Source organism: Salminus brasiliensis, chromosome 17 (assembly GCF_030463535.1).
Source record: "Salminus brasiliensis chromosome 17, fSalBra1.hap2, whole genome shotgun sequence".
NCBI classification, from domain to species: Eukaryota; Metazoa; Chordata; class Actinopteri; order Characiformes; family Bryconidae; genus Salminus; species Salminus brasiliensis.
In genome coordinates this window covers 31,283,095-31,295,624 of record NC_132894.1, presented here as the reverse complement: position 1 = coordinate 31,295,624, position 12,530 = coordinate 31,283,095, and the positions used below count along the sequence as shown (strand labels likewise).

The 12,530-nt window shown below is 43.6% G+C and overlaps 1 protein-coding gene across 2 annotated transcripts in view; it reads left to right on the top strand.

Annotated features, from left to right (window-relative positions):
• The window catches only part of acyp2 (acylphosphatase 2, muscle type), an 18,873-nt gene extending 7,026 nt beyond the window's left edge, over positions 1–11,847 (top strand). Inside the window, exons 1-4 of one of the 2 annotated variants that reach the window (XM_072660612.1) lie at positions 1,403–1,512; positions 2,514–2,530; positions 2,777–2,886; positions 11,251–11,847. In XM_072660612.1, coding sequence (XP_072516713.1) covers positions 1,455–1,512; positions 2,514–2,530; positions 2,777–2,886; positions 11,251–11,365 — 300 coding nt within the window. In that variant the 5' untranslated portion in view covers positions 1,403–1,454 and the 3' untranslated portion in view covers positions 11,366–11,847. Of the gene's footprint in view, positions 1–1,402; positions 1,513–2,513; positions 2,531–2,776; positions 2,887–11,250 lie in introns of those variants that run through there. The other variant, XM_072660613.1, reaches the window with a different exon arrangement.
• The last annotated feature ends 683 nt before the right edge of the window (positions 11,848–12,530 follow it).

The following is a 12,530-nucleotide window of genomic DNA, read 5'->3' as shown; positions in this document are numbered from 1 at the left end:
GACCATTTAATTCTGTGACTGATTTCTGTATTTTGTTGCTGCCATAAACTTTGTATTTTTACTTTTTGACATTGTTTGAATCTGGCAGTTTATACTGTGGTAGAAGCCCACGATCAATGGACCAATAGAAACATTCCAATAACATCTGTTTACATTGACTTCCATTGAAAGTTAAGGTGTTTTCCTTCTCCTGTAAAATTGCAAATTTGGAGATTTTTGCACAAAAGTGACGAATTCCATTGTTCTCAGACATTATTTTTAATGTTAATGTTAATTATTTTAATCAAAGCGAATTCCCGGACATTTTACACAATTTTACAACTTAGAATTCCTGGACAGTCGCATTTTTTTAGATCTCGAAAAGTGAATGTCTGGGCAAAAGAGGACATCTGGTAATCTAACAATATCCTAATTGGCCAAGACATACAGGTGTGTACATTTAGCACAGGAGCAGCTAGGCTAAAATAGCTGAATAGATGGACTTCTGGTACATTACCCCTGTAGCTCTAGGGCCAATTTCAGTCACCAAACATGCCGTGGCCTCTCAGGTGTGGCCATGCATATCCCAGATAGCAAGCGTTTATCGGTCCGCTGGCTCGATAAGGTCTGCACCCCCCTGACTGTTCGCCACTGTGAGTTCAACCCAGGACCACCCAGATAGTTGTAATGCATACAAGAACTAACTAGTTTTAATTCTTCTCAAACTGATTTTAAATGCACAGGGACTTTTATTTTAGAAAGTAAACTAAGAAAAAATAACAACCAGGTCTGATATTAAACAATTTCATTAAGAAAGTTGCTTGACACTGAAAAATATAATCTAAACTCTAAATTTATAAAGGATTACAAAGTAAGAAATTAAGAAAAAAAGAAGTAAAGTGTGCTGTTGTTGGAAAAGGAGCAATGAAAAGTGGCATTTTGTCTAACAATCTGCTTGACCGCCAATGGGCCGTCCACAAAAAAATAATAAACCGCTGAGCAAAATGCCAGAGGACAGCTAGCTTTGCCGTTAGTGGGCCAACAGTGGTCCACTATCCTCCTGCTATCAGGGTAATTGGCCTCAACAGGCTTTGCCTACAACAGACAGGATGTCTGACCTAGCAAGCTGGTCAAGGAGCTTGGACATGCTAAACATGCTGGTAGACAGCGGAGACGTATCACACGCTGGCTTCAGACCTAAAGTATACTACTAGAATATGTAAAGTACATATGAAATGAAATGTATTTAATACTGCAGTGCTTTGTGATGTGAGTGAACACTGTAATCACAGCTCCAGTGATTTCACTTGATCTGGGATAAAAATAGGCCTGGACTGGGTAATGGTGAGGAAAGTCTCGCGATGAAAGGCGGGGTCAGCCAGCTGGGGGCAGCAGAGCTCTGTTGGGCTGCAGTTGGAGATCTCTGAGGTTTCTGCGTTCTGCTCTGACTCCGTACCCCCAGCCTGCTGCTCGCCATGTCTTCTGAGGGACAGTACGCCTCCGTAGATTTTGAAATATTCGGCAATGTGCAGGGTAGGTGGTCGCCAGTTCAGCTGGGGGCGCAGCAGACCTCCCCAGGCCCCGCCTCCAAAAATAGAATCGGTAGTGTTTGTCTGCTGGGCAGAGGTGGACAGAGACCAACCACCGGGGCAGCTCAGGTTCAGCGTGGCTTTGCTGCTGTGTGTGTGTGTGTGTGTGTGTGTGTGTGACAGAGAGAGATCAGCCATAACATTAGTACTACCTACCTAATATTGAATAGGTCCTCTTTGTGCTGCCTCAGCATATCTGACTCTGATTGGATAGGCAAGGGTCCTGTGGTATCTGGCTCCAACACTAATGTTAGCAGCAGGACCTTTAAATCCTGCAAGTCCTGCATCAGTGAGCCTTAGGTGCCCATGACCCTGTCTCTGGTTCACCGGTTGTCCTTTTTTATGGACCACTTTTTATGGTAGGTACTGACCACTGCATATTGGGAACGCCCAACACAAGACCAGTCTGATGTTTTGATGTTCTGGTTCTGACCCAGTCGTCTGGCCTTTACAGATTGGTTCCTGTCAAAGTGGCTCAGATTCTTATGCTTGTCCATTTTTACTGATTTTAACACTTTCATCACCTCCAAGACCTCCCTGGTCACTTGGTGCCTAGTCTGTCTAGTCCACCCCTTGACAGACGCTACTGTAGATGAAAATAATCAGTGTTATTTACTTCATCGGTCAGTAGTGCTAATGCTATGGCTCATAACTCACCAACTTTCAGATGGTGCTAAATGTCTCTACACTCTGCTGGAAAGCTGGTTGAAGTGGTTGACCAGCTTAGTTAATGACCAGCAATGGGTATGGGTTTCATTGGAGATGGAGGGTTGGCATAGACCATAGGCCATAGACCAACATGGTTGTACTGTATATATACAGTATATATATATATATATATATATATATATATATATATATATATATATATTATACTATACTATATATACTATATGTTTATTTATTTATTTTCTTATGTTTATTTTTATTTTTTTTACCTTTCAGGTGTGTGCTTCAGAATGGTGAGTAGATGTCCATCACAGATAAATTAATTAGCCCAATAAAATGATGCTATATACTTCTGAAAACTACTGATTATTTGATCATTAAGGCATTTTAACAGTTCATTTGAGTCTTTATTAATAAACCATTGACCAACTGATTTTTAGAAACTATACAATACTTGCATACAAACACGTCTTTAATAAAAAAAAAAAAACAATTAACTGGAAGTAAAGCTCATGTGCTCGGCCTTTAAATGTGTGTAGTACACAGAAGATCACGGAAAGAAGCTGGGGGTGAACGGCTGGGTGAAGAACACCAGACAGGGCACCGTGATTGGACAGGTGCAGGGGCCTCGGGACAAGGTAGATGAGATGTGAGTATGCATGTTCCTCTACCACACTCGTTAGGATGAGTTGTCAGGATATTGCCTGGACATTGAGATGTTTCCCTAACATTTATTGCATTTGGGTGAAGCTCTTATCCAGAATGACTTACATTAGAATTACACAGGTTGGAGAATGTAGTGTTAGACGTCTTGTCCAAGATCTCATATTGGTGTAGCGTGGTGCGTTTGCCCAGCCTAGGAATTAAACCCTGGTTTCACATGGGAAGCCAGTGTTGTTGCCCAAAGTGCTGCCACACCAGCTGCTACCAACAAATGACAAATATATATAATAAGCCCTTATTTTCTTTTTCTTGCTCAGTTTATCAGTTAACTACATCACTGTGACTCTATATAAGAACATTTAACTGTAATTACAGTAAAACTGATTACACAAATCCCCAACAGCCATATTTTCAGCTTGCAATTTCATGCAGTACCATTACTTGATCAGCAGAGGGTGCCGACAGCCAACTCTTTGTGCCATAGAACACTCTAGAATACAGAGGTTTTCCATCACCCCCTTCTTTACATGGTGTATCACTGTGTTTGGACTGAAACACACTTAGAAATCCTTCAGGAGAAGGAAAGCACACATGTGGATCACATTTCAGTGTCCTGGATCTGGAACGGTTCAGTCAGTTCATGAAAATCCACAGTCACCCATTAGCATTACTGTACAAACAACACACCATACTGTCTGATTATTATCACTATTTGATTATTATTTCTGTAGCCATTCACTGTTAGCTATGTTAGCCTATCTAGTCCAGCCACTGCTGCAACCGTGCTTAAGTAATGAGCCCTGCTGTCGTAGGCAGATCTAATTGGTTTTGACGCAAATAGGTTTAGCAGGAGTTAATCAGAACTGCTTATGATCCGTCCCTGCAGTTTTATGCTGGGGCCTGTGGGCTTCGCTATTAAGCTGGGCTGGTTGACTGCTCCCGTCTGGGCTGTTTTGTTTGTGTATGTATGTACGTGTGTATGTGTGTGTGTGTGGGGTGTGTCCCACTATGCAGTCCCGGGCGCAGGGCAGGGCCAAGAGAGATGATGTCATTAAGCGAGCTTGGGCTGGGGCGGCTCACAGGGGCTGAGGGCCTATGACATCACAGTGCTCCACCTAAGCCCAAATGTGAACCAGACGAGAGAGAGCCAGAGAGAGAGAGAGAGAGAGAGAGAGAGCGAGAGACCCACCCAGTTTCAGATGGATGGGACTGCCTCTCGCTAGGGTCCATTGCATCTCTTGAAGCATGTGTACATGTGTGTATGTGTAGAGGTAGGTGGGGAGAAGGGGGTTGTATACAAAGGTACACACAAAGGTCATCATTTGAATTTTATTATTAATTATTCATCATAATCTGTTTTTTACATATTCAAAAATGATAAATCATGCAATGCACATTTATATATGATAAACTAGACTTAAAGATTAGAAGTTTTAGCTAGTGGCGTGCAGGGATGTTTAGGGATCACATATTTGCACAAATATAGTTAAAATGATCTAAATTTATAGATTATTGTATATTTTTGTGACCCATTTTCTCCCCAATTTGGACCGTCAAGTACCCAACACGCACATGCCCCCGACACCAGTGAGGGTGGGCCAACACACGCCCCCTCCAACGCGTGCACAGTCAAGCCGCTCATTTTTAGAACTTCTGCCAATGCAGCACCACCGGGCAACCAGCGCACCAGCCCGCAGACGTCAGTGATGACCAGCACCGCGGCAAAGCGGTGTGGGGAGAGAGCCTCATGTACCCACCCAGGAGAGAGCAAGGCCAGTTGTGCTCTCCCTGGGCTCCTCTGATCATAGTGACAGCACCTTAGTCTGCCGGATGTAGCTAGTTCTTTTTTTTAATATTTAATCATTTTAGATTCAGCATCCATTTTTATTCTGAAGATCTAACAATTCTTGTTTTTTTAGCGTCCTAGCTTCTCACTAATTGTTTGAAACTTGTGAATGTGGACAGTAATGTCTTTAACCACATTACTTTTAAGCCACATGCATCATTTTAACACTTGGCTAGTCGTCCCTCAGCCTTGGCGACAGCATCAGTCAGGATCTCAGGATTTTAGGAGACTGGTGTAACCCTTACCTGACAGAATTGGTTGCTGTGACTAATTATTAGAAAGCTTGCTGTTGTTTTGTTTTTTTAACTTTACTGAAGGACACCAGGACGGCATGGTGGGGCCGCAGGTAGTGCCATGTCACTAAGCTCCAGCTGCGGTTGCTCCTGGAGTTGAGGAGTTTAGTGTATTCTCCCTGTGTCCGCATAGTCCTTTCTTTCAGCTATACTATAGGTTGCCTGGTAGGTTCATTAGCCATGATAAATTGCCCATAGGTGTGAGTGTGTGAATGAATGCCTGTGTGTGGTGACCTGCGGTGGCCTGGTGCCCTGTCCTATGGGTATTCTCGTTTTCCTCACTCCCAGTGATGCCAGGAAGGCTCTGGACCCACCTCGTCACCATTCATAAGGCTCCATAATGTCTACATAAGCCATTCATGTCAACTGACATCCCACTATGTCAGTCATCTCCAAACCTGCTCCTGGAGAGCTACATTCAGACTTTGGATACAACCCTAATCCACCCCACCTGATCCAACTAAGGAGTGTTAGGTTTGGGTTCAGAGTTGAAACCAGCAAAAAGCTAGCTCTCCAGGAGGATGGATGAAGACCACTGCCACACATAAACATTGTTCCTGTGTTAGAAAGGCTGGTTTTGTCAGCTTTGGTGTCATTCTAAAGCGAATCAAATCCAAGACTATCAGTCACATGCACACTCATACACGCTGCATCTTGCCGTGAAATGCTGTCCCAGCCACCCAACCCAAATAACACACACCGAGCATCTGAAGGGCTTTAGACACGCAGGAGAGATCACTGGAGTGTGTGCGAGTTCGCCTGGATACAGAGGCAGACAGCTCGTTATTGCAGGACCAGAAAGCTTTTCTTCATCGCCCTGTTCCTCCTCCCTCCTTTGCTTCATTCCGGCTCATGTAGTGGAGATGCGAGAGAACAGAAATGTGTTTTCTCATTAAATATTTAAACAGACAGAGACGGCTGGATGGGAAACCTCTAACCCCCTCCCCCTCCCCCCGATTCAATATTGGCTTCCTGTCTTCTTCCTTTTACCATCCATTGCTCGTCTGTTCCTTCTTTCCTCCTGGTTCTCACATTGTTGTTCTACATGCTCTGTCTAGTATCCAGATCCGTCCTTCTCCACGTCTCTGTGTTCACTTGTTGTGGTGTTTGAGCTCTTCATTCAACACTAAGGTGTGTGTATGTGTGTGTATGTGCCTTTTTTGTGTGTGGGTGTGTGTATAAGAGTACAGATCCCAAAGGCCCCATCTGACAACATGCTACACACCCATTTTAGAGGCTCGAGGGTGGAGCTGTCCTTATAACAGTTCGGCCAAAAGTCAAACATACGCAGATTTTTTCCCCCCATTTCTCCAAAGATAGTCGATCAGGCCAGGATCAATGATCGATGTCTGAATTTGGAAGTTTTACCTGGTGCTACGAGGCTAATGGCTAACTCATGACACACCTCAAACCTTCAAAATTTTCCAAGATGGCTTCTACAATTTGGCTTTCTACTAGATTTTGAAGGAGCGCTGATGTGAGGATTTGATCGCATTCAGTGACACAAGCTTTTATGAGCTCACCACCCACCTCATACCCATCATCCTAAAAGTACTGGATGGAATACCAACCATGATTCCAGAGAACAGAGTTCTCTATTGCTGCAGGGCTTTATACACCTTTAGGACACGCTTGCCATTAGGCGTGATGCCCGTAGGTTTATCTGCCCCAGAGAGGTCTATTCTATTGGTGGTTATTAGGGAAGTGAGTGCCATCTACCCACCCAGACATCAGCCGCCGGAGCCTGAAAGAGCACAATTGTCTGTGCTATCTCTGGGTTGGTAGATGCCGCTCTCTCCCCTCGTCCCTCCCATTGTGATGCTGGCCAGCACAGGCGTCTGTTGACTGACGTATCAGACCTGGGCTCTGGTGCTTTCCTTCGAGCGTGTTGGCTGTCTAGTAATGCTGCATTGGCGGCAGTTTAAAAATGACCTCAAGCGTATCGGAGAAGGCATGTGCTTTTCTTCGCCCTCCTGGTGTCGGGAGCATGGATGAGAGCAACGCACCCGGGTACTTTGCCCCTGCATAATGCCCCTGGGTACTAGGCCCTTCGCCCTAGTAATTTAGTTGCATAATATAATCATAAACCATAAATCTGCTGGTTTTAATTTTAGTGCTGGTGAGTGAGCTGTTAGCTAGCTGGAGAGAGCCAGAAGGTAACACAGACACGGGAACACAGACACTAAAAAAGGCCTGCATCTATCTGCTCCACCGTCAACAAACCTGAGTGATCACGTGTAAGCAAGTGATAGGATAGGATAGGATAGTGATAGAAGGTGTTCAAGTGAGTGGGTGGGTTAATTGGCTCAGCCAATTTTGAAGAGGAAGTACACTTCTGACACCAGTCATATCTTGCCTGATGGACTATATTTTGATGAAAGCGACAATTCTGTACAGTGTTTATTTCACCAAAGCTGTGGACATCATCAGGACATCTCATGACACGCAAGACAGTCCACAGCAGTAGTTTATTACCCAAGTGATAAGCCAAGGCTGGACCGCCTTCAACTTCATTGTTTATGCCTTACCAAACATTTTCTACACATGACCAAACGACCAAAACCCCTCTCTTTCCGAACTGCTCCAGGACCAGTAGGAAGTCCTCGCCGACCTGCTAACCCTTGCGGTTCATGGATAATCTCCTCAGCTGGAGGAAATTCCTTCCTATCACTTCACTTCAATGTTATCAGACTTCCTCAACAGCAGGGCCAGGGCGAGACTCCTTTCCTTTAGAACACAATGAGCCCTACACACTCACACATGCACACATGCACAACGCGTAGTGGTGAGTGTGAGTGTGTGTGTGTGGGAGAGAGAATGATTGGGAGCCTACTAGGAAAAGAGGAAGAGTGGTTCACAGTGTGAAAGTAGTGGAAAGATCTTTTATGGCGTGTATTTAAAGCTCAGATGTTGGGACTGAAAACACACGACAAAGGTCGAGACAAGTTCAGCCATGGGTGGGCGAAGTAGACAAGTCCAGTCTAGCAGTGTCACAATACTAACAGGTGTTTACACAGTACATGGTGTGTATAGATTATAACTCCAAATGTTTGCGGACACCCCTTCTAATGCATTCAGCTACTTCAGGTTGCACCCACTGCTGACACAGATGTGCAAATGCACACACACACCTCTGTCTAGACTCTGTACAGAAGTACTGCCAAAAGAATAGGACTCTCTGGAGAAGATAAACATGAACCTATTGGCCCCCTGCCTATTGCCAGGCGTAGCCTAGAGGGGTACAAAGCCCCCCCCCCGCATTGATGGGTGGTGATCATCTAAAATCCTGACTTTACTAATCTAGTAAATTTAGTCAAATCTAGTAGTAAGCCTTCTTCCCTGGATAGTAGAGACAGTTACTCCAAAAAAAGTAGAATAAGCTATTTTGAATACCTTGATTTCAGAAGAAACAATGAATGAGCAGGTGTCCAAATACTTTTGCGAAATCTAAACGTGTCTAATCCTGACAGTTTTTTAGCAAATACTCTGTTGAAATCCATGTGATTCTGATATCATCACACATCCTTATTAATTGTATTCCAGATTATTGAACCCTAGTGTACAAGCAGTACCTACAGTGCACTCCGAAAACCAAATAGTAATGGCTAGACGACTGGGTCAGAACTTCTCCAAAACCTCAGTCAGGTCTTGTGGTCTTTTTTTCTGTGGTTCAAGGAAGGGCAACCGGTGAACCATGTAACTTACAGTGATACTGCCTACCGCTTAGGCCAGCCATGCCTCTGGCTCTCTGTTTTCACATCTCGCTCACTTGCTTCCGCCTGCCGTTCTTCTAACAGACACAAATGTAATAATAAGCCATCCCTGCGTGAAAGAGAACCTCCTCGTATTTTCTCTTCTCAGGGCTGGGTTTCCTCTGCTGAGTGGACCCCGCCCGATCAGTGATTAGTATCAATGATGTAACACGATGAGCTGAGATGGAAAGCTGACTGCAAGGTTTGGGCCTGAGATCTTGGGCATTTTTCAGATAACCCTAGACGCTCCACAGCTCTGTCTAATCCATCACACCCAGAGTACCTAAACACATTCTCTGATTACTTCCTACTGGATATGAGCTGTCTGCTACACCATGGTACACTGATAGAACAGTATGTTCTGGATAGCCAGAATCATACTATACATCACTGCTATATATACAGATACGCTGATCAGCCATAACATTAACACCACTGACAGGTGAAGTAAAAATCATTGATTATCTTCATCTACAGTGGCTTCATCTGTCAAGGGGTGGGCTGTACATATTGGGCAGCAAGGGAACAGTCGTTCCTAAAGGTGATGAAGGTGTTGTAAGCAGGACAAATGGGCAGCAAGCACTTTGACAAGAACCAAGCTGTGATGGCTAAACGACTGGGTCAGAACATCTCCAAAACATCAGGCAGGTCTTGTGGGTTTTGTGCTGCTATGCAGTGGTCAGTACCAGTGCACCAAAAAAGGACATCCAGTGTACCGATAACAGGGTCATGGGCACCTATGGAGGCCCTACCTCGCAACTTACAGGGCTTTAAGGATCTGCTGCTAATGACTTGGTGCCAGATATCACACAACGCCTTTGGAGGTCCTGTGGAGTCTATACCTTGAAGGCTCAGATCTGTTGTGGTGGCAAAAGGGGGTCTACTCAATATTAGGAGGACGGTATTAATGTTATGTCTGATCCTGGTGGGCATCCATATGTGGGACCAGCATAGAACCCTTGGACAGATTTTTTGGGTTCCCAGTTGGGCTACCCATACAGGCCCCACATGGGCCCATTTTGTGGGACGCCTCCAAACCAGCTTGTTTTGTGATGTCACAACAACCAAACATTTACATATCCCCACCTATTTAGCCTATAGCAGTCAAGCTCCACCCTCTACCCCCACCCTGGGTTGTCTTTTTTTTTTTTTTATTAGGATACAGGACAACCAACCAGAATAGAGATCAGTTACATATTTTCATATTTTGAATGTTGTACAGGTTCCTTTGACATTTTAGAACCAATTTCTTAATATTTGAGTTTTTTTTTAATTATTTTTACAGTTTCTATACTTTCAATCCAGCTTCCTATTAAAGAACCTGTGAAGTTGATTCATGATTTTTGCTTAATGACCACATGACTTGTGTTCCTGACCAGCCAGCCTTTCTGCTCTCCTTCTGTTTGAGCGCAGCCCTTCTTCCCGATAGTGCCGTCAGCTGAGTAAACCAGAGGCAGCCATGCACAGGGCCTTACCACACACACATATAGACACACACACAGCTAATAAGAGCCTGGCCTTTTGGCCCACCATGCAGGATAATGCATTTAGAGGTCCTCTGAGGAATAACTGCATGAGCAGTTCTGCCCGCCCATGCCTACTCTGAGAGAGAGAGAGGGAGGGAGAGAATGGGTGGGGGAGAGAGAGAGAAACGCTGTCACGTGTAATCTGATTTCTGCGACTCCTGTGATGCGTTTACTGACTTAGCTGATGTTGTTTGGTTGGCCTTGTGTGCCCGCTCTTACAAATGTGGAGAATTATAGGCTTTGTACTCAGAAATGGGATACAGTACAGAGCGGCCTGAATGCTCATTTATCAGCATGCTCTACACCATCACAGTGCATGCACACTAGTGTTGACACTGAATGGCCATTTTATCAGAAACGCCAACCTTAACCGTGCCATATAAGGGTATGGCATTGGTGGTTTCCACTTGACTGCGGTTTATCAGTTCTCCTTTACCCCGGCCATCAACAGACATGGCTGCTAGAAGACCCTGATATGGCTGGTGAGCCCTTCTCAGCACATTAGTGATAGTTAAAGGACTAGTTAGGTAAAAGAAATCTAATGAACATGATTGGTCACTGACATCAGATGCAGTCGGTCAGATGAAACAAGTTTGATGTCTGAAGTTTTGCTTCTTTAGTTTAGAACGGGAGATGCTAAGCTAACGTTGCTAACAAACACTGGACGTAGACTGTCACCAGTCTCATCGCTCAGAGTACACAAGACATCCAGATCTTTATTTGTTTGGTGCAGATGAATCTATGTGGTGTAGAACATCTGCACAGCTGTGTTGATGTTGGGGCAGCCATATTGAGTGACCGGTATAATTGTAGATCTATTCAAGAGACTATTGAGAGTCTATTAAGTGTCCCAATAATTTTGCCCATGTAGTGTATGTAGGAATATGTATATACTTTGCTTCAGTTAATGTCTCTCTCTCTCTTTCTCTATAGGAAGCACTGGCTACGACACGTGGGCAGTCCCAGCTCTCGTATTGACCGTGCTGAGTTCACTAATGAGAGGAACATTTCAAAGCTGGAGATTCGTGGATTCGGCACTCGCTACTGACCTTAACCTTTCAGTCAACAGCCATAAAGAATTCATCACACCTGCTGACTCAGTGCCTCATGTCCCTTCTGAACATTCAAGGCCAGACGAACCATTTACAACCCATCAGCGAAAGCCTTAACCAGTGATCGCACTTTCTCTTAATATTTATTACATTATTTACCCTCTTAAACCGTAGTGGCTGTACGTCGCTCTCAGAACTACATCACTCGCTTATCATTTTATATATATTATTAAAAAATCAACAGTACTACGTAAGATAAATAACTGAACAGTGAGTCTGGGGTTGAAGGGGTTGCTGTAAGCAATATGCATAAATGAATGTAACAGTACTAACAAAAATGTGCTCCTTATTTTTTATTCTTTGTGTAGAATTTGATAAATGAATGTTCAATGTAAAACAGCGGCTGTATTTTTCTCCTGCAAACTAAAGCCAGTCATTTGTTTAGAATCTGACCAGCGCCCAGTTCCCACCCTGCAATAAATCATTACACTGAATTTAACTTTCTGAGCAGGTCTGGTTTCGTTCTTACATACACACACACACACACACACACACACACTGTGTTATTTGACAGCACAACTGGACAAAGTTGCTCAGTTCATTTGTTTTTCCAAGAGCTCATAACACTGATGCTTTTCAGTGTTTAAGGAAAGGACCAATCGGGGCTCTGCTCAGAGATGGGAATGGTGCTCGTGTCCTTCTCCTTTGTGTGTTATCCGATTACAGAGTACAGAGGATTGTTTTCCAGTAAAGCATGTGACTAATACTGATGCACATATGAGGAGGAGGAGGAGATGCATCTCTGCTGAAATGTGTTTGTGGGTTAGCCATTTCCTTTATTATTATTGTTATTATTATTATTATTATTATTGTTATTACTAATGATCATTATTAGTAATAACAGCAGTGTTAGTAGTAATAGCACTAATAGTAGTAATATTATTATAGTAGCAGCAGTAATAGTAAAGTCAATAATATTATCACTACTAATACAAATGTTTTACTTACTATTATCACTAGGGGGATATAAAATATTATGAACAATAGTAATTGAATAAATTAATAATACAGGTAGTAATAATAATATGGCCTGTAAAAGAACATTTCCAACACACACACACAAAGTTACACATTTTTATTATTTACCTATTACTATTAGCA